At 43.9% G+C, this 23903-nt stretch overlaps 1 protein-coding gene across 1 annotated transcript in view; it reads left to right on the top strand.

Moving 5' to 3' along the window:
• LOC106611370 (neurexin-3a) overlaps nt 1-23903 on the top strand; it is a 914099-nt gene that overhangs the window by 177732 nt on the left and 712464 nt on the right. Inside the window, exons 3-4 of the mRNA XM_082955793.1 lie at nt 8083-8384; nt 12413-12574. Coding sequence (XP_082811919.1) covers nt 8083-8384; nt 12413-12574 — 464 coding nt within the window. The remainder of the gene's footprint in view (nt 1-8082; nt 8385-12412; nt 12575-23903) is intronic.

The following is a 23903-nucleotide window of genomic DNA, read 5'->3' as shown; positions in this document are numbered from 1 at the left end:
CATTCCCCCCCACCCCCTCAATAGTCTTTACTTTACCTCCACCCCAATGGTCATGCTGCTGTTCCCCCTATGGTCATTCCCCCCCACCCCCTCAATAGTCTTTACTTTACCTCCACCCCAATGGTCATGCTGCTGTTCCCCCTATGGTCATTCCCCCCACCCCCTCAATAGTCTTTACTTTACCTCCACCCCAATGGTCATGCTGCTGCTACCCCTATGGTCATTCCCCCCCACCGCCTCAATAGTCTTTACTTTACCTCCACCCCAATGGTCATGCTGCTGTTCCCCCTATGGTCATTCCCCCCCACCCCCTCAATAGTCTTTACTTTACCTCCACCCCAATGGTCATGCTGCTGTTCCCCCTATGGTCATTCCCCCCCACCCCCTCAATTGTCTTTACTTTACCTCCACCCCAATGGTCATGTATATATTCATCACTGCCACAGTTGTTATTATGTATACAGTGCTATTTCTATCTACGTATATATTGTTGTTTTTTATGACATTTTTCATAATGTTACTTCACTTAGTCCTGCATGTTGGAGCTCGAAGCCTAAGATTTTCACTGTACCCTGAAATGACACCTGCAACCCTATGCATGTGACTACTAAACTCTCTGAATCTGAGAGGAGCGGAAACTCAACGTTGAATTAGCTTTGTTTGAACTGAGCGGATGTCATTTGGGCTGTAAGGGGGTTTTCATGTATGGTCTCTCATGTATGGTCTCTCGTGTATGGTCTCTCGTGTATGGACTCTCATGTATGGCCTCTCGTGTATGGCCTCTCGTGTATGGTCTCTCATGTATGGCCTCTCATGTATGGCCTCTCATGTATGGCCCCTCATGTATGGTCTCTCGTGTATGGTCTCTCCTGTATGGCCTCTCATGCTTGGCCTCTCATGTATGGTCTCTCGTTAAAACAAGCTTGTTTTCATTCCCCATTTCCCTTTCTTCCACCAAAACAAAAAGTGCCCTAGTAGTAATGTATACCACAAGGTTTCCTCCACACTAGTATCTCAAGTCTGCACTACAACTCACCTTCCTCCCTCTACGTAACCCCAGACTGTATCTCCCTCAGTGGGTATTTCCCAAGCTGTCTCTCCTCTCTTCCTGTTCCTTCCCTCCAACTTAGTCATGAAGACAGTCTCTTAGCTCAGGGTGTGTTCCCTTGCTCTGCCGTGCTCATTAAGTATTGAGGAGCGTGGAGGTAATGGATGAGCTCTAACATCTGGTGTGACTCGCTGGCCTGGCCAGGTCTTTAGTTAAAACAACACTTGTATCAGGTACCAAGGTAAGATCCAAGTGCAGACTGTGTGAAGTAACAATGTTTATTGTAACAGGGGCAGGCAAACGACAGGTCAAGGCAGGCAGGGATCAATAACCCAGAGTAGAGGCCAAGATACAGGACGGCAGGCAGGCTCAGGTCAGGCAGAGGTTGGTAATCCAGAGGTGGAGCAAGGTACAGGATAGCAGGCAGGCTCAGAGACAGGCAGAGAGGTCAGGTGGGCTGGTACAGGGTCAGGACAGGCAAGGGTCAAAAACCAGGAGGACGAGAAACTGGAAAAAGCAGGAGCTGAGACACAAAACGCTGGTAGACTTGAACAAACAAGACGAAATGGCAACAGACAGACAGAAAACACAGGTGGAAATACACAGTGGTTAAAGGGGAAGATGGGTGACACCTGGAGGGGGGTGGAGACAATCACAAAGACAGGTGAAACAGATCAGGGCATGACAACTTGCCTTAATTAATAAATGAACACAGGAGCCTATGAGGGGAGGTGTTATTAGGAGGTGCAGGGGTGTCTGTGATGTCAGGTTGCCCTTCCGACCCAGAGATAAGATGTCTGGCAGGGGGGAGTGGGAATTTTTGTTTCTGCATTGTGAGTCGTGTCTGTTTGGATAAACAGCTTGTGATTTGCTTAGTTAGGTGGACCATTGATATAATAGCATTCAACAAACTGGTGCTAACTTAAGTTTCTTCATGGGAGTCTATTTGTCTAAATGCAAGTGAGAACTGTCGTGTCACTGGTAGGCTTTTTTTCTCCGTACTCTAGCGTGCTCTTTCTCCATCACAACATAATGGATTTAGCCTAGAGGATTTAATGTTGCATGTTGTTTATTGTTTGGTACCAAGGCTGTGTGCCAAAGTGCCATGTCCAACACAATGGTCTATTTACTCTGTGAGGTCATGTACTGTAAGTAGTGGAATAGTTTGCTGCTGTTTAACAACTGGAGTAATGCTAAAACATGATGTACTGGTTTTCTCTGGAAATGGCTTCCGTCTTTGATCGTCTGAATAAAGCGGCTACAGAGTCTTCAGGCCTCATTTCCTCAAAAGGAATCCATTCCACAGTGAAAATGGCACTTGGCTAGAATGTGTGCCTCAGGCCCAGGTCCAGTGCTGATTGGACAGAATGAGCAGAGGGTAATTTGACCCATAGAATTAAATACAGGATTTCTATGATTTGACCTCACAATAGGTCAACTGTAAGGTGGAGCCTGGGTGAACCTAAACATTTGCCGTAAGATAATACATTCATCTGACCTGCCTGGGTCAAAAACACGTCAAATAGTGATTTAGCTTGGAGTTTGAAACTATTCCAATACTATTGTACTGGAAAAACTACATTCAAGTGCAGCTCAAGTATATTGGAAGTATAGATATAGTTGATGTCGGAAGTTTACAAACTATAGTTTTGGCAAGTCGGTTAGGACATCTACTTTGTGGGTGACAAGTCATTTTTCCAACAGTTATTTACAGACAGATTATTTCATCTATAATTCACTGTATCACAATTCCAGTGGGTCAGAAGTTTACATACACTAAGTTGACTGTGCCTTTAAACAGCTTGGAAAATTCATGAAAATTATGTCATAGCTTTAGAAGCTTCTGATAGGCTAATTGACATCATTTGAATCAGTTGGAGGTGTACCTGTGAATGTATTTCAAGGCCTACCTTCAAACTCAGTGCCTCTTGGCTTGACATCATGGGAAAATCAAAAGAAATCAGCCAAGACCTCAGAAAAACAATTGTAGACCTCCACAAGTCTGGTTCATCCTTGGGAGCAATTTCCAAACTCCTGAAGGTACCACATTCATCTGTACAAACAATAGTACGCAAGTATGAACACATGGGACCACGCAGCCATCATACTGCTGAGGAAGTAGATGCGTTCTGTCTCCTATAGATGAACGTATTTTGGTGCGAAAAGCGCAAATCAATCCCAGAACAACAGCAAAGGACCTTGTGAAGATGGTGGAGGAAACAGGTACAAAAGTATTAATATCCACAGTAAAAAAGAGTCCTATATCGACATAACCTGAAAGGCCGCTCAGCAAGGAAGAAGCCACTGCTCCAAAACTGCCATAAAAAAGCCAGACTGCGGTTTGCTACCGCACATGGTGACAAAGATCGTACTTTTTTGGAGAAATGTCCTCTCGTCTGATGAAATAAAAATAGAACTGTTTGGCCATAATGACCTTTGTTATGTTTGGAGGAAAAAGGGGGAGGCTTGCAAGCCGAAGAACATCATCCCAACAGTGAAGCACGGGGGTGACAACATCATATTGTGGGGGTGCTTTGCTGCAGGAGGGACTGGTTCACTTCACAAAATAGATGGCATCATGAGAAAGGAAAATGATGTGGATATATTGAAGCAACACCATCAATTTTTGCAACTACACTTGAAGAAACTTTAAAAGTTATTTAAAAGTTCTGTATTGACTGACCTTCATGTCTTAAAGAAATGATGGACTGTCATTTCTCTTTGCTTATTTGAGCTGTTCTTGCCATAATATGGACTTGGTCTTTTACCAAATAGGGCTATCTTCTGTATACCACCCTACCTTGTCACAACACATCTGATTGGCTCAAATGCATTAAGAAGGAAAGAAATTCCACATATTAACTTTTAACAAGGCACACCTGTTAATTGAAATGCATTCCAGGTGACTACCCAATGAAGCTGGTTGATAGAATGCCAAGTATGTACAAAGCGGTCATCAACGCAAAGGGTGGCTACTTTGAAGAATCCCAAATATAAACTATATTTTGATTTGTTGAAAACTTTTTAGTTTACTACATGATTCCATATGTGTTATTTCATAGTTTTGATGTCTATATATATATAAACTCAGCAAGAACAGAAATGTCCCATTTTCAGGACCCTGTCTTTCAAAGATAATTTGTGAAAATCCAAATAACTTCATTGTAAAGGGTTTAATCACTGTTTTCCATGCTTGTTCAATGAACATGCACCTGTGGAACGGTCATTAATACACTAACAGCTTACAGACGGTAGGCAATTAAGGTCACAGTTATGAGAACCTAGGACAATAAAGAGGCCTTTCTACTGACTCTGAAATACACCAAAAGAAAGATGCCCAGGGTCCATGCTCATCTGTGTGAATGTGCCTTAGCCATTCTGCAAGGAGGCATGAGGACTGCAGATGTGGCCAGGGCAATAAATTGCAATATCCGTACTGTGAGACGCCTAAGACAGCGCTACAGGGAGACAGGACGGACAGCTGATCGTCCTCGTAGTGGAAGACCACGTCTAACAACACCTGCACAGGTTACACCAGGAACGCGCAATCCCTCCAACAGTGCTCAGACTGTCCGCAATAGGCTGAGAGTGGCTGGACTGAGGACTTGTAGGCCTGTTGTAAGGCAGGTACTCACCAGACATCACCGGCAACAACGTCACCTATGGGCACAAACCCACCATTGCTGGACCAGACAGGACTGGCAAAAAGTGCTCTTCACTGACGAGTTGTGGTTTTGTTTCACCAGGGGTGATGGTCGGTTTCGCCTTTAGGTCTGTACTCTGGAGCGGGATGGATTTGGAGGTGGAGGGTCCGTCATGGTCTGGGGCGGTGTGTCACAGCATCATCAGACTGAGCTTGTTGTCATTGCAGGCAAACGTAGTACTGTGCGTTACAGGGAAGACATCCTTCTCCCTCATGTGGTACCCTTCCTGCAGGCTCATCCTGACATGCCCCTCCAGTATGACAATGCCACCAGTCATACTGCTCGTTCTGTGTGTGATTTCCTGAAAGACAGGTATGTCAGTGTTCTGCCATGGCCAGCGAAAAGCCCGGATCTCAATCCCATTTAGCACGTCTGGGATCTGTTGGATCGGAGGGTGAGGGCTAGGGCCATTCCCTCCAGAAATGTCTTGGAACTTGCAGGTGCCTTGCTGGAAGTGTGGGGTAATATCTCTCAGCAAGAACTGCCAAATCTGGTGCAGTCTATGAGGAGAAGATGCACTGCAGTACTTAATGCATGTAAGGGGTGCATAACTGGTGGCAGCGAAGTCAGACACATATATCGGGCGGCATCCAGAATAATAAAGAATGGGTAAAAAACCTGTCGCGCACCAGACAACAATGTGCAAGCACTTACAACAAACAGTACCACACAAAGACATGGGGGGAATAGAGGGTTAAACACACAACACGTAATGAGGGAATGAAAAGCATGTGTGTGGGAAAACAAGACAAAACAAATGGAAAATGAAAAATGGATCGGCGAAGTCTAGAAGACCTGTGACGTCGACCGCCAAACACCGCCCGAACAAGGAGAGGAACCGACTTCGGCAGAAGTCGTGACAGTACCCCGCCCTTGGAGCCACGCGTCAACACCGGCCTCGGGGACAACACGTAGGGCGAGGTGCAGGGCGATGCGGACGGAGACGGTGGAACTCCTGCAGCATTGAAGGGTCCAACACGTCCTCCACCGGAACCCAGCATCTCTCCTCCGGGCCATACCCCTCCCAGTCCACGAGGTACTGAAGGCCCCTCGCCCGACGCCTCAAGTCCAGTATGGAACGAACGGAGTATGCCGGGGCCCCCTCGTTGTCCAGAGGGGGTGGAGGAACCTCGCGCACCTCAGACTCCTGGACCGGGCCAGCCACCACCGGCCTGAGGAGAGACACATGGAACGAGGGGTTAATACGGTAATCGGGGGGAAACTGTAATCTGTAACTCACCTCGTTCAGTCTCCTCAGGACTTTAAATGGCCCCACAAACTGCGGACCCAACTTACGCCAGGGCAGGCGGAGGAGAGCAGAACTGGGTAATAACCGGAGCAGTTTAATTTAAATATACATATAACCACCGGCATCCAGAATAATAAAGAATGGGTACAAAACCCATCGTGCACCAGACAACAATGTGCACAAGCACTTACAACAAACAGTACCACACAAAGACATGGGGGGAACAGAGGGTTAAACACACAACACGTAATGAGGGAATGAAAACCACGTGTGTGGGAAAACAAGACAAAACAAATGGAAAATGAAAAATGGATCGGCTAAGGCTAGAAGACCGGTGACGTCGACTGCTGAACACCGCCCGAACAAGGAGAGGAACCGACTTCGGCAGAAGTCGTGACAATGCAGCTGGTGTCCACACCAGATACTGACTGTAACTTTTGATTTTGACCCCCACCCCCCCTTTTTTCAGGGACACATTATTCAATTTCTGTTAGTCACATGTCTGTGGAACTTGTTCAGTTTATGTCTCAGTTGTTGAATCTTATGTTCGTACAAATATTTAGACATGTTAAGTTTGCTGAAAATAAACACAGTTGACAGTGAGAGGACATTTCTTTTTCTGCTGAGTTTATATATATATGTATATTCTTCCAATATACTTGAGCTGCACTTGAATGTAGTTTTTCCAATACAATAGAACTGGAATAGTCTCAAAACTCCAATCTAAATCATTATTTGACGTGTCTTTGACCCAGGCAGGTCAGATGAATATAATTTATTATCTTATGGCAAATGTTTAGCTTCACCCAGGCTGCACCTGACAGTTGACCTATTGTGATGTCAAATCATAGAAATCCTGTATGTAATTCTATGGGTCAAATTACCCTCTGCTCGTTCAGCCCTGGACCTGGGCCTGAGGCACACATTCTAGCCAAGTGCCATTTTCACTGTGGAATGGATTCCTTTTGAGGAAATGAGGCCTGAAGACTCTGTAGCCGCTTTATTCAGAGGATCAAAGACGGAAGCCATTTCCAGTCGACCAGGGCCTTATTGAGTATGCAGAGAACATGTTGTAGCCCAGAGCCAGAGATGGAGCGGAGCGGCTAGCGCTGGCTGGCTGGCTCTGATATATTCCGCCTGGCCATGGCTAAACCCACACACTCCCCAGCATCACTCCACTTTGCAGACAGAGAGCTAATTGAAGATGATCTCACAGATAAGTGCACCAGACGGCCCTCTTTTTCTCCCTCCCTCCCTCCCTCCCTCCCTCCCTCCCTCCCTCCCTCCCTCCCTCCCTCCCTCCCTCCCTCCCTCCCTCCCTCCCTCACCCTCTTTCTTTCTTACTCACTAGCCATTCACTCTCTTATTTTGTCTCATTCCCTATCTGTCTTCTGTCTTTCTCTCCACTCCCCTCTCTCTGTCTCCTCTCTCTGTCTCCTCTCTCTGTCTTTCTCTCTTTCGCCAAGGCCTGAATGTGCTCAACAATGTTCATCTCCTTGATGCTCCCTCTACTCTCTCTTTTTCTCTCTCTTTTTCTCTCTCTCTCTCGCTCCTTCTCTCTCTCCTTCTCTCTCTCTCTCTCTCGCTCCTTCTCTCTTTCTCTCTCGCTCCTTCTCTCTCTCTCTCTCTCTCTCTCTCATGCCCTCTTTTTCTCTCCTCCCTTCTATCTAATTTAAAGCATAACCCTTTATCACAATCCTGCCATTTCACAGGAAATACCGATTCCAGCTGCAAAATTAGCATTCTGATAATGTTTGACGATAGCTATGCCTGACACTCCCTCTCTCCAAATGTTATATTTGATTGTCACGCTGCCCTGAAACTCAGTCTATCCTGTATCTTCTCAGTATTATTGGTGTCTGTTACGCACATTTTTGCCTGACTAAGTGTATGCTGGGGTTGCTTTAATTGTGTCTTGACTACATCTTTGAATGTCCTAGGTATCTGGAGAGTCTTCATGCTAATAACATCTCAAGTTTCTCTGTTGTGTTTTCTATATTAGGTCCTAACCTCTCCCTCCTTTTTCTCTTTGGTTTATCTTTATCGTTGGTTTCTAACACCTGTTCTCTGTTCCCTTGCAGCGCGGGAGGAGAATGTGGCCACGTTCCGCGGCTCTGAGTACTTCTGCTACGACCTGTCCCAGAACCCTATCCAGTCCTCCAGCGACGAGATCACACTCTCCTTCAAGACGTGGCAGCGCAATGGCCTGATCCTCCACACGGGGAAGTCTGCTGACTATGTCAACCTGGCCCTGAAGGACGGAGCCGTGTCCCTGGTCATCAACCTGGGCTCCGGGGCCTTCGAGGCCATCGTGGAGCCTGTCAACGGGAAGTTCAATGACAATGCCTGGCACGAAGTCAAGGTCACACGTAACCTCAGACAGGTAATAGTGGCTAGGGAGGGTGAGACAGGTAATAGTGGCTCGGGAGGGTGAGACAGGAAATTGTGGCTAGGGAGGGTGAGACAGGTAATAGTGGCTCGGGAGGGTGAGACAGGAAATTGTGGCTAGGGAGGGTGAGACAGGAAATTGTGGCTAGGGAGGGTGAGACAGGACATTTTGGCTAGGGAGGGTGCTAACACGTATAACATGTATATAAACACACATATATATATTTAAAAAAATATATAGTCTTAAGAAGAAAACAAAATCAAACGAACTGTAGGAATTCTTGTGAACTTTTCCATCTATGATCAACAAACTAAAAGAACAGGAGAATGTATGACGCTCGATAAAAACTATTTAGGAACTGAACCCAATTAAGATTGAATTAATAACTAAACATATACGGGTCTTTCACCTAGTATCAGTTATCCTGCATATACTTTTACATATACATATATATACATATATATATATACACATATATATATACACATACATATATATGTGTATATATATATATATATATATGTATATATATGTATATGTAAAAGTATATGCAGGATAACTGATACTAGGTGAAAGACCCGTGATATGTTTAGTTATTAATTCAATCTTAATTGGGTTCAGTTCCTAAATAGTTTTTATCGAGCGTCATACATTCTCCTGTTCTTTTAGTTTGTCGATCATAGATGGAAAAGTTCACAAGAATTCCTACAGTTCGTTTGATTTTGTTTTCTTCTTAAGACTATATTTTTAATCGCAATGACTTACTATGTACTAAAAACATTGTTTATTTCATGCCTACTTTGACTTACTTTCCCGTATTAATTTTCTCCATATTTTCTGAATTCCAAGAGCACCAATTTCCTGTCGGATTTTCTTCTGTCCATCAAGGCTCACTGTTTGCCTCTGTGAGCAGAACCCCCCACTATTCTCTCTCTCTCTCTGTCTCTCTCTCTACCAGAAACCATCACACATTTTATGTGTTCAGGAGATTGCTTCTCTCGCTCTCTCTCTCGCTCTCTCTGTCTCTCTCTCCCTCCCAGAAGCCATCACACTTTTGATGTGTTCAGGAGACTGCTTCTCTCTCTCTCTCTATCTCTCCCTGATCGTGGCTGCTGGCAGAGGGAAGCTCCAGTCAACCACAATGGCTCCTGTTTACTCTAGACTGATCTCAGTTCAGCTGTAAAATCGCCCAGAAATCCGCATTCTGAAATATGTTAATAGTCAAGGTCTTGTTCCCTTTCCCCTCCTCAGTGAGAGTGGATGGAGGGAGGTTTCTGGCTCTAGGTGAGGGGGCCAAAGATAGACTAGGACCTTGGATTTCAACTATGAGATGTAAGGAATTTGTAGTTAGATTATAATTTGAAACAATTTTAATTTAGACTATATTTTGTAAAATACATTAATGTCAGATGTTGTTTTTGACATTTCATTTTAAACATTTTGATATTACTACGACTAAGGTTCATCCCTCTACCTATGGAACAGTCTGGATTTACACATTGAGTTATAGTCCATTGAGTATCCCCCAGTCTTTCTCTTTCTCAGTCACTCTCTCTGTCTTATCTCCCTGGGAACAAGCTTTTGTAGAAAACGACATCTAACCACTCACTCATGGAATGAATCATTGTCCTACTGACCATTGCCAAACCAGCTATTGTACTAACAACACCCAATCCAAAGTCTTCATCATTCTTTATTCATATTGTTTATTTCGTTTTTTTATTAATTAACAACCCCTCTGGTTCACTATTTATTTTCATTTCTTCCCCCCTTTTCCTCAAAGCAATCAGGCATTGGACACGCTATGGTAAACAAACTCCATTGTCTGGTATATATCATTCCTATTTTCCTTTGGGGTTTTCTGTTCTCCTTCCTTCCCCCTCCTCCTCCCCCTTCTTCCCTCCCCTCTTTATACCCTCCCTTTCTTCCTTCTCCCTCTTCCCTCCCCCTCTTTATTTCCCATCTTCCCTCCCCGTCTTTATTCCCTCCCTTTCTTCCTTCCCCTCTTCCCTCCCCTCTATTTCCCCTCTTCCCTCCCCTCTTTATTTCCCATCTACCCTCCCCGTCTTTATTTCCCATCTTCCCTCCCCTCTTTATTCCCTCCCTTTCTTCCTTCCCCTCTTCCCTCCCCTCTTTATTTCCCATCTTCCCTCCCCCTCTTTATTTCCCATTTTCCCTCCCCCTCTTTATTCCCTCCCTTTCTTCCTTCCCCTCTTCTCTCCCCTCTTTATTTCCCCTCTTCCCTCCCCTCTTTATTTCCCATCTTCCCTCCCCTCTTTATTCCCTCCCTTTCTTCCTTCCCCTCCTCCCTCCCCTCTTTATTTCCCATCTTCCCTCCCCCTCTTTATTTCCCATCTTCCCTCCCCCTCTTTATTCCCTCCCTTTCTTCCTTCCCCTCTTCTCTCCCCTCTTTATTTCCCCTCTTCCCTCCCCTCTTTATTTCCCCTCTTCCCTCCCCTCTTTATTTCCCATCTTCCCTCCCCCTCTTTATTCCCTCCCTTTCTTCCTTCCCCTCTTCCCTCCCCTCTTTATTTCCCATCTACCCTCCCCCTCTTTATTTCCCATCTTCCCTCCCCTCTTTATTCCCTCCCTTTCTTCCTTCCCCTCTTCCCTCCCCTCTTTATTTCCCATCTTCCCTCCCCCTCTTTATTTCCCATCTTCCCTCCCCCTCTTTATTCCCTCCCTTTCTTCATTCCCCTCTTCTCTCCCCTCTTTATTTCCCCTCTTCCCTCCCCTCTTTATTTCCCCTCTTCCCTCCCCTCTTTATTTCCCATCTTCCCTCCCCCTCTTTATTTCCCATCTACCCTCCCCCTCTTTATTTCCCATCTTCCCTCCCCTCTTTATTCCCTCCCTTTCTTCCTTCTTCCTGTGTTTGGTATTTCTTGGCTTTCTTTATATTTGATTTCCTCCCCCTGTCCCTCCCTCTCTCTTTCATCTTCCTGTTTCTCACAATAGCTTCTCTCCTCCTTCTTTTCTGCTTTTCTACAACTTTTCTACAACTTCTTCCTCTCTTCCAAAGCCCTCCAGATCTAGTCTTTCTTTAGGGATATACTGTTTTACTAAAGCCTCCATGCATTCCCTATCTTTTGGCTGATGACTGTTGACCAAACTGCCTGCATCTTTTCCACAACTACAACTACAACAAAATAGGAAAGGAAAACCCAAAAGGTCACCAATGGGAGCTCTGACAGTTGTTTCCAGTAGACAGTGGCGCATGACATGCCTAAACCTCTCCCCCTCTCCCTCCATTCTCACACCATTCTCATCCTTTGCTTTCCAGAAAACCTACCTAACACCCAACTCTCACCTGCCATTCAAGCTGTTATTTTGCGTGCACTGCATGTTAGTGTGGTGATTGGTATGCTACACCTGCCTTGAACCCCCCCCCCCCCCCCCCCACCCCTCATGGCTTTTGGTGTGGTCTGAGTGTGTAGTGCTTGGCCTTTGGTATGTTCCATCCAGCTAACTTAGAGGGGTGGGCCTCACTTTATGGTTGCACCCCCATTCACTCAACTCATTTTGTATTTAGCCAGTATCTCACTGCAATATGGAATGATATTTAATACTCCTCATGTGTGGAATTAGCATCTTCCCTATGCTTGTCAATGTCTCAATAAACCACCTATCAGTTGAACTAAAATAAGCACAATCAATTTGTCCTTGGTGTTGTTGGCATCTTACTAACCATTCAAACCTAACCAAATTCCAAAAGAAAGAAATCACATATTCTAACCTGCATTCAAAGTTAAAGAAAATATACTGCTGATATATTTTCTCTACCTGACCTTGTTGAACCTAAGAGTTGAAGTACGTGACATAATCACTGAGGAATCCAGTGACACGGTCCTGGTTTTGGGACTCTATAGAGCGAGCAAAACCAAAACACAACTGAGACAATATCCAGACAAAAAACCCTGACAAACCTAGTCCCTGGTACATAAGAGGAACCTTACCCAATTGCTAACCAACCCCAAGATGGTCATGAGTGGACTTTCTCCTTCCTGGTTCTTCCCGTTGTCTAGGTGACGTTATCGGTTGACGGTATCCTGACGACCACAGGCTACACCCAGGAGGACTACACCATGCTGGGGTCCGATGACTTCTTCTACGTGGGTGGAAGCCCCAGTACCGCCGACCTGCCTGGATCTCCTGTCAGCAACAACTTCATGGGCTGCCTCAAAGAGGTGAGACTGCTGGCAGTATGTACGTTTTAGATTTGAAAAGAAAAAGGCGCAAACACTCGCTCACCATTACGAAAACATATTACCGCTTAACGTAATTCGTTATTAAATAGGATTTTACTGGTGAGCAAGAGCTGCACCTTTTCCTTTTCAGTGTTTATCAAATTGTTTGGTTGCCCCTCGACTCAAGATGGTTGAGCTTCTTTCCATTTCTATGTTTCCATTTGATTAATTTTAGCAGAATCTATTAAAAAACAGTGTTTCTAAAACGGCTGGTCAGGACTAACTTGTACAGCGGGGTACGGTTCAAGCTTAGGTTGAAAGTTTGGGAACTGATAGTATGCTACACTGTGTGTTCACTAAAAGGTTACTTGTAAAAAGAGAGCTTTTTGCAATGTGTATTATGCTCTGTGGGTCTTATGAAATCAGGACTGAATTCAATAAAGCCCATCTGGTTTTGAAGGAGGGAGACACAAGCTTTCAGGATCTTCTTGGAGCCGTCTGATCAAATTCACAGTCACTGACAGGTAACTGTTGCAGGGGTATATCATTTAGTTTTTTAATTGTTGGTAAATAATTTGATTGCGGCTGAGGACGTCTAGCAGTGGCAAAGGCTCGGTTGAAGAGATGGAATGGGATTGGTTGACTATGCAGCTGGGTCAAACGTGGCAATAGGAAGCAAAGGGACAGTTTAAAAAGGGTCTGCATCATTGAGTGCGTTATGCTCCGAGATATTTTGATTAGATGCTGACATTCAGCCCATTTTAAACAGCGCCACCGTTTCCCTCTGAGCAAACACACACACAGAAACACACACACACACAGAAACACACACACACAGAAACACACACACACACACAGAAACACACACACACAGAAACACACAGAAACACACACACACACACACAGAAACACACACACACAGAAACACACACACACAGAAACACACACACACAGAAACACACACACACAGAAACACACACAGAGAAACACACACAGTAACACACACAGAAACACTGATCCTTTACCCCTACATACATTATACTGACCCAATCACTACTGTAACACTGGGCCTTTACCCCGACCTACATTATACTGACCCAATCACTACTGTATCACTGGGCCTTTACCCCTACCTACATTATACTGACCCAATCACTACTGAAACACTAGACCTTTACCCCAACCTACATTATACTGACCCAATCACTACTGTATCACCGGGCCTTTACCCCTACCTACATTATACTGACCCAATCACTACTGTAACACTGATCCTTTACCCCCAACTACATTATACTGACCCAATCACTACTGAAACACTGGTCCTTTACCCCTACCTACATTATACTGACCCAATCACTACTGTATCACTGATCCTTTACGCCTACCTACATTATACTGACCCAATCACTACTGTAACACTGATCCTTTACCCCTACCTACATTATACTGACCCAATCACTACTGTATCACTGATCCTTTACCCCTACCTACATTATACTGACCCAATCACTACTGTATCACTGATCCTTTACTCCTACCTACATTATACTGACCCAATCATTACTGTATCACTGATCCTTTACCCCTACCTACATTATACTGACCCAATCACTACTGTAACACTGGGCCTTTACCCCTACCTACATTATACTGACCCAATCACTACTGAAACACTGGTCCTTTACCCCTACCTACATTATACTGACCCAATCACTACTGAAACACTGGTCCTTTACCCCAACCTACATTATACTGACCCAATCACTACTGTATCACCGGGCCTTTACCCCTACCTACATTATACTGACCCAATCACTACTGTATCACTGATCCTTTACCCCTACCTACATTATACTGACCCAATCACTACTGTAACACTGGGCCTTTACCCCTACCTACATTATACTGACCCAATCACTACTGAAACACTGGTCCTTTACCCCTACCTACATTATACTGACCCAATCACTACTGAAACACTGGTCCTTTACCCCTACCTACATTATACTGACCCAATCACTACTGTAACACTGGGCCTTTACCCCTACCTACATTATACTGACCCAATCACTACTGAAACACTGGTCCTTTACCCCTACCTACATTATACTGACCCAATCACTACTGTAACACTGATCCTTTACCCCTACATACATTACACTGACCCAATCACTACTGTATCACTAGGCTTTTACTGTCCCAATCACTACTGTTGCTCTGGGCCTTTACCCCTGCCTACAGTATACTGACCCAATCACTACTGTAACACTGGTCCTTTACCCCTACCTACGTAATACTGACCCAATCACTACTGTTTTACTGGTCGTTTACCCCTACCTACAGAATACTGACCCAATCACTGCTGTAAGACTGGGCTTTTACCCCTTCCTACATTATACTGGCCCAGTCACTACTGTAACACTGTTCCCACTAGCTCATGAACAACATCATACATGCGTATGAACACTTATTCATACTCATATGCATTTCCACAGTCACTGATGCCAGGGAGGTCACTGTTCCATCGTTGTTGCTCAGAATGCATCTGGTCCCTTTACCTTTCAGCCTCCATCTCCTCTCATGATGGGTGAATCACTCACACACACACAGACACACAGACACACACACGCACACACACGCACACACACACACACACACACACACACACACACACACACACACACACACACACACACACACACACCCGCATGTACACAGAAACACTTCTATCCTCCACACTGCGTTCCCTGCCATTAAGACTAATTTGCCTGCTGGCGATGTCTCTGCCATCTATCACCATTATGGATAAATGTTTTGTTACCATGGCACCAGGTAGTCCCCACGTCTCCCGCTGCTCACACACGCACATGCACACACACACACACACGACACACACACACACACACACACACATTTACTTGGTAGCTGTTGGTAGCCGGTCATTGTGCCTTACATAAATGGACATAATGATAGTCATTATGTCTCCTTTATCATCCGTAAGACGTCTTTCCTTTCAGAGAAACGCTGACAAAGAGACAGCTAGTTTTGTTAAAATAACGTCAAATTCAATCATTTATACATGTAGTGTAATTGTAATCATCGGAGAATTGTATGTCATTTCAGAATGTCAATACATTTTGCAGCATAATCAACATGTATATTTTGTTATTTGCAATAGTTTATACTGTATTACAAGTACATTTTGAAATGGACATTTTCAAGTATTTTTTGATAATCATATTGTAAACAACTAAGCATAATCTATCTAATTCTTTATTGTATTCAAAAAACAAAAACAATGTTTTAAGAGAGAAAAGGCAATGGTCTGAAGTCGGAATAGAAAGGAAATTCACATGAGCACCACAATGCCTATTCCACCCATGCTCTACCAAGGTTTTCCAGTGCACAGCTTTGACCTACTACAGTAGCTATTTAGAAACTAGGCAAGTCAGTTAAGAACAAATTCTTATTTACAATGACGGCCTAGGAACAGTGGGTAAACTGCCTTGTTAAGGGGCAGAACGACAGATTTTTACCTTGTCAGCTCGGGGATTCTATCTAGCAAGCTTTTGGTTACTGGCCCAATGCTCATGAAAAATGTGTGTCTTCTTTCTTCGGACGACGATAACACTCTGACCTGAGTGCAGTGGGTGCAGTGTTCAGATGCACCTTTTCAAGCGCTCTGATTGGTTTGTAATCACAGGGCTATGATGGGTGAGGGATAACTAGGCTTCCTGCCGCCCCAAGATATGTTGGTATTGTACTTCAAACTATGTGCAGGCAGGTTGCTGTGAATGCCCTCACCCGTCTGAACGGTCGGCTGCCCTCACCCGTCTGAGGAGTTAGCTGTGAATGCCATCACCCGTCTAAGAGGTCGGCTGTGAATGCCCTCACCCTTCTGAACGGTCAGCTACGAATGCCGTCACCCGTCTAAATGGTCAGCTGTGAATGCCCTCACCTGTTTGAGGGGTTAGCTGTGAATGCCCTCACCCGTCTGAACGGTCGCCTGTGAATGTCCTCACCCATCTGAACGGTCGGCTGTGAATGCCATCCCCCGTCTGAACGGTCGGCTGTGAATGCCATCCCCCGTCTGACCGGTCGGCTGTGAATGCCCTCACCCGTCTGAACGGTTGGCTGTGAATGCCCTCACCCGTCTGAACGGTCGGCTGTGAATGTCCTCACCCGTCTGACCAGTCGGCTGTGAATGCCCTCACCCGTCTGAACGGTCAGCTGTGAATGCCCTCACCCTTCTAAGAGGTCGGCTGTGAATGCCTTCACCCGTTTGAGGAGTTGTATGTGAATGTCCTCATCCGTCTAAGAGGTCGGCTGTGAATGTCCTCATTCGTCTAAGAGGTCGGCTGTGAATGTCCTCATCAGTCTAAGAGGTTGGCTGTGAATGTCCTCATCCGCTAGTACTGACTGTGATTTGGGTTCAGACCCTCTACAGGATGTCTGGTAAGAACAATGCCGATGCTTCTCTTTTCAGAGTTTTAATTCCTTTTCCTCTTCACCGATACACTTTGATTATATACCATGAATCCTGATTATATACTTTGGATCTTGACTGGGAATAAATCTTGGTGGAATAGTTCTTGTGTTAATCTGAATGAATTGTGGTTATTTCGATGCACGCAGAACATTCAGATATTCTTTATAAAAATAGTCCTCAGAAAAATGTGCGTCATCTTTCTTCGGACGATGATAACACTCTGACCTGAATGGGTGGGTGCAGTGTTCAGATGCGCCTTTTCAAGCGCTCTGATTGGTTTGTAATCACAGGGCTATAATGGGTGAGGGATAACTAAGGTAGACCTGAACTGCCAATCTAACGGGACTCAAGGGAAACTGAAAGGACTGTGAGGGAAAGTTAGGTAGAGAGGAGGGGACTAGGACAGACTTTGCTTTTTTTACAAGCATTTCACTGTGTTCGGTAACAATGATAGGCCTTTCAAACATTTTATACAACATTATAAGCAAGTAACTTGAGCCCTACTTTAAAAAAAAATGATTGAACCTTTATTTAACTAGACAAGTCAGTTAAGAACAAATTCTTATTTACAATGACGGCCTACACCGGCCAAACCTGGACGACGTTGGGCCAATTTTGCGCCGCCCTATGGAACTCCCAATTACGGCCGGTTGTGATACAGCCTGGATTCGAACCAGGGTGTCTGTAGTGACGCCTCAAGCACTGAGTGACTAACTATAGGAGTTCACTGTAAAATACATATTTGTATGTTTTTGTGTTGGAGAAAATGTGCATATTTTCTTAAGGTCTATCTTGATCAAAACGTCAGCTCCCATTGATGTGAACGTCTCACACAGCTCTAGCTTGGCTTCCTGAACTCACCTTTCATCTCATATTAGTCTTGTCTATGACAAATACAAAATGTTTTTTTTTTGTTTTTTTTGTATCTGTTACAAGTGTATAACCTTTATTTAATATATTTTTATTGTTGTTTATCAGACGGTCATATCTGTGTAACCAACAGAGTGTGGTATTTATTCCCTGGTGAACTTGTCTGATAAGCAGTGTGATGGGGGGAAGGTTGAGTACTTAGATCAAATCAAATTGTATTTGTCAGATACACATGGTTAGCAGATGTCAATGTGAGTGTAGTGAAATGCTTGTGCTTCTGGTTCCAACAGTGCAGTAATAATTAACAAGTACCCTAACATTTCCCCAACAACTACCTAATGCACACAAATCTAAAAGGGGGGTATGAGAATATGTACATATAAATATATGGATGAGTGATGGCCAATTGGCATAGGCAAGGTGCAATAGATGGTATAAAATACAGTATATACATATGATATGAGTAATGTAAGACATGTAAACATTATTAAAGTGGTATTATTTAAAATGCCATTGTTTAAAGTGACTAGTGATCCATTTATTAAAGTGGCCAGTGATTGGGTCTCAGTGTAGGCAGCAGCCTCTCTGAGTTAGTGATTGCTGTTTAGCAGTCTGATGGCCTTGAGATAGAAGCTGTTCTTCAGTCTCTCTGTCCCAGCTTTGATGCACCAGATGACCATGCTGTTCCCCTGTCCAAACAGCCCCAGGAAGACGTGTGTGTGTGTGTGTGTGTGTGTGTGTGTGTGTGTGTGTGTGTGTGTGTGTGTGTGTGTGTGTGTGTGTGTGTGTGTGTGTGTGTGTGTGTGTGTGTGGGGGCGTCTGCCCTCAGATCAGAGTTGAGATTTGCTTGTCTAGCTTTGGCCTGTAGCTGTCACCACCCACACCGTCACACTCTTACCCCCTGGCAATACAGTGAACACACACACACATACACAAGCAGCACAAATGCCTCACACCACTAGGTCCACTAGAAGTCTTTGATTTCGTGTATGCGCAGCGGCCTGTGTGAGAGCATGGTGCTGGAGTTTGGAAAGCATCCCACCATGTGGAATAAAATACACACTGCAACTGTTATGCATTCATCAGACCAATTGAGTGAAAGAGACACACTCAGTCAGAGGGAGAGAGAAAGAGAGACACACAGTCAGAGAAAGAGAGACACACACAGTCAGAGGGAGAGAGAAAGAGAGACAACCTATATTTATTTTCCTGTTTGTACTTTAACTATTTGCACATTATTACAACACTGTATATATACACATAATATTACATTTGAAATGTCTTTATTATTTTGGAACTTTTGTAAGTGTAATGTTTACTGTTCATTTTTTATTGTTTATTTAACTTTTGTTGATTATCTATTTCACTTCCTTTGGCAATGTAAACATATGTTTCCCATGCCAATAAATTATTTCTAATTGGAGAGGGAGAGGGAGAGAGAGAGAGAGAGAGAGAGAGAGAGAGAGAGCTCCTGAGTTCTTATGCAAAAAATATATAATTCTAGAGTTGGATAAATGTAGATAAACTAGAATTTCTTCACAAGGACTTAAACAGGACACCAACCTCAACATTAAAACCTTCAATCCAAATCACAATTCCTGACATAAAACCTTGATTTTGGACAAAATTACCTGAATGGACTATTACTACCAAGGACTATCAAGAAAAAACTTCTAACAAACCAAAAACCTGCACAAGAAACACAGCGGAACCTGGAAATACCATCCAACACAAAACTGAGTGAGAAATATTCAGTCTGAAGCTACTTCTGAAGCTAAAAAGTAACAGACAATAATCACTAGGTAATTGTTATATATAAAGCTAGGTAAATAAGTATACTAAGCTACCAAGCTGCTAGGACAGAACAGACCTGGTGGCACTTTCAATTACCACTGAAGTGTGAAGTCAGATGTCTGAAAACTTTTGAGCCCAACAAGAAGTTTCACAGTCCCCCACACCCAAATACAGAGGCGTTTAAAGCCCCAATGGCTTATCCTCTCTGGGCTAGGCGGGACGAATTCGTCCCACCTACGTAACAGCCACTTGAAGCCTGTGGCGTGATTTTCAAAACCTTAAAAATCCTATTACTTCAATTTCTGAAACATATGACTATTTTACAGCTATAGACAAGACTCTCGTTAATCTAACCACACTGTCCGATTTCAAAAAGGCTTTACAACGAAAGCAAAACATTAGATTATGTCAGCAGAGTACCAAGCCAGAAATAATCAGACCCCCATTTTTCAAGCTAGCATATAATGTCACAAAAACCCAGAAGACAGCTAAATGCAGCACTAACCTTTGATGATCTTCATCAGATGACAACCCTAGGACATTATGTTATACAATACATGCATGTTTTGTTCAATCAAGTTCATATTTATATAAAAAACCAGCTTTTTACATTAGCATGTGACGTTCAGAACTAGCATACCCCCCCCCCGCAAACTTCCGGGGAATTCGCTAACATTTTACTAAATTACTCACGATAAACATTCACAAAAGCATAACAATTATTTTAAGAATTATAGATACAGACCTCCTCTATGCACTCGATATGTCTGATTTTAAAATAGCTTTTTGGTGAAAGCACATTTTGCAATATTCTAAGTACATAGCCCAGGCATCACGGGCTAGCTATTTAGACACCCGGCAAGTTTAGCACTCACCATAATCATATTTACTATTATAAAAGTTTGATTACCTTTTGTTGTCTTCGTCATAATGCACTCCCAGGACTGCTACTTCAATAACAAATGTTGGTTTGGTCCAAAATAATCCATCGTTATATCCGAATAGCGGCGTTTTGTTCGTGCGTTCCAGACACTATCCAAAATGGTAAAGAAGGGTCGTGCGCATGGCGCAATTCGTGACAAAAAAATTCTAAATATTCCATTACCGTACTTCGAAGCATGTCAACCGCTGTTTAAAATCAATTTTTATGCCATTTTTCTCGTAGAAAAGCGATAATATTCCGACCGGGAATCTCCTTTTCGGCAAACAGAGGAAAAAATCACAAAGACGGGGGCGGTCAGGTCACGCGCCTAAGCCCAGAGTCCCTTGATCGGCCACTTGAGAAAGGCGATAATGTGTTTCAGCCTGGGGCTGGGATGACGACATTCAGGTTTTTCCCGGGCTCTGAGCGCCTATGGACGACGTAGGAAGTGTCACGTTAGAGCAGAGATCCTTAGTAAACGATAGAGATGGCAAAGAAGTTCCAGAAATGGTCAGACAGGCCACTTCCTGTAAAGGAATCTCTCAGGTTTTGACCTGCCATTTGAGTTCTGTTATACTCACAGACACCATTCAAACAGTTTTAGAAACTTTAGGGTGTTTTCTATCCATATGTAATAAGTATATGCATATTCTAGTTACTGGGTAGGAGTGGTAACCAGATTAAATCGGGTATGTTTTTTATCCAGCCGTGTCAATACTGCCCCCTAGCCCAAACAGGTTATCCCTGTCCAGAGGTAATTACAATACAGTACCCCATGGATATAAAAAACAACACTGCAAGGAATAAGTACAGTAAAAAGCTCCCCAAGGACAATGCAGAGACACTATTTGCTGACTGCTACAAAGAGGGGAACGTAAGCAACTTAATTTTCCACACAGACAATCCCCTGGTATGACACAGTGCTATATTAACCAGACCATCCCCTGGTATGACACAGTGCTATATTAACCAGACCATCCCCTGGTATGACACAGTGCTATATTACCCAGACCATCCCCTGGTATGACACAGTGCTATATTAACCAGACCATCCCCTGGTATGACACAGTGCTATATTAACCAGACCATCCCCTGGCATGGCACAGTGCTATATTAACACAGACCATCCCCTGTCATGGCACAGTGCTATATTAACCAGACCATCCCCTGGTATGACACAGTGCTATATTAACCAGACCATCCCCTGGTATGACACAGTGCATATATTAACCAGACAATCCCCTGGAAATACCATCCAACACAAAACTGAGTGAGAAATATTCAGTCTGAAGCTACTTCTGAAGCTAAAAAGTAACAGACAATAATCACTAGGTAATTGTTATATATAAAGCTAGGTAAATAAGTATACTAAGCTACCAAGCTGCTAGGACAGAACAGACCTGGTGGCACTTTCAATTACCACTGAAGTGTGAAGTCAGATGTCTGAAAACTTTTGAGCCCAACAAGAAGTTTCACAGTCCCCCACACCCAAATACAGAGGCGTTTAAAGCCCCAATGGCTTATCCTCTCTGGGCTAGGCGGGACGAATTCGTCCCACCTACGTAACAGCCACTTGAAGCCTGTGGCGCGATTTTCAAAACCTTAAAAATCCTATTACTTCAATTTCTGAAACATATGACTATTTTACAGCTATAGACAAGACTCTCGTTAATCTAACCACACTGTCCGATTTCAAAAAGGCTTTACAACGAAAGCAAAACATTAGATTATGTCAGCAGAGTACCAAGCCAGAAATAATCAGACCCCCATTTTTCAAGCTAGCATATAATGTCACAAACACCCAGAAGACAGCTAAATGCAGCACTAACCTTTGATGATCTTCATCAGATGACAACCCTAGGACATTATGTTATACAATACATGCATGTTTTGTTCAATCAAGTTCATATTTATATAAAAAACCAGCTTTTTACATTAGCATGTGACGTTCAGAACTAGCATACCCCCCGCAAACTTCCGGGGAATTCGCTAACATTTTACTAAATTACTCACGATAAACGTTCACAAAAAGCATAACAATTATTTTAAGAATTATAGATACAGACCTCCTCTATGCACTCGATATGTCTGATTTTAAAATAGCTTTTTGGTGGTATGACACAGTGCTATATTAACCAGACCATCCCCTGGTATGACACAGTGCTATATTAACCAGACCATCCCCTGGTATGACACAGTGCTATATTAACCAGACCATCCCCTGGTATGACACAGTGCTATATTAACCAGACCATCCCCTGGCATGGCACAGTGCTATATTAACCAGACCATCGCCTGGCATGGCACAGTGCTATATTAACCAGACCATCCCCTGGTATGACACAGTGCTATATTAACCAGACCATCGCCTGGCATGGCACAGTGCTATATTAACCAGACCATCCCCTGGCATGGCACAGTGCTATATTAACACAGACCTTCCCCTGGCATGGCACAGTGCTATATTAACCAGACCATGCCCTGGCATGACACAGTGCTATATTAACCAGACCATCCCCTGGTATGACACAGTGCTATATTAACCAGACCATCCCCTGGTATGACACAGTGCATATATTAACCAGACCATCCCCTGGCATGGCACAGTGCTATATTAACCAGACCATCGCCTGGCATGGCACAGTGCTATATTAACCAGACCATCCCCTGGTATTACACAGTGCTATATTAACCAGACAATCGCCTGGCATGGCACAATGCTATATTAACCAGACCATCCCCTGGCATGGCACAGTGCTATATTAACACAGACCTTCCCCTGGCATGGCACAGTGCTATATTAACCAGACCATCCCCTGGCATGACACAGTGCTATATTAACCAGACCATCCCCTGGTATGACACAGTGCTATATTAACCAGACCATCCCCTGGTATGACACAGTGCATATATTAACCAGACAATCCCCTGGCATGGCACAGTGCTATATTAACCAGACCATCCCCTGGTATGACACAGTGCTATATTAACCAGACCATCCCCAGTTATGGCACAGTGCTATATTAACCAGACCATCCCCTGGTATGACACAGTGCTATATTAACCAGACCATCCCCTGGTATGACAGAGTGCTATATTAACCAGACCATCTCCTGGTATGACACAGTGCTATATTAACCAGACCATCCCCTGGCATGGCACAGTGCTATATTAACCAGACCATCCGCTGGCATGACACAGTGCTATATTAACCAGACCATCCCCTGGCATGGCACAGTGCTATATTAACC

Source organism: Salmo salar, chromosome 09 (genome assembly GCF_965601325.2).
Source record: "Salmo salar chromosome 09, fSalSal1, whole genome shotgun sequence".
Taxonomy (NCBI): domain Eukaryota; kingdom Metazoa; phylum Chordata; class Actinopteri; order Salmoniformes; family Salmonidae; genus Salmo; species Salmo salar.
This window is presented reverse-complemented; position numbering and strand designations above follow the sequence as displayed.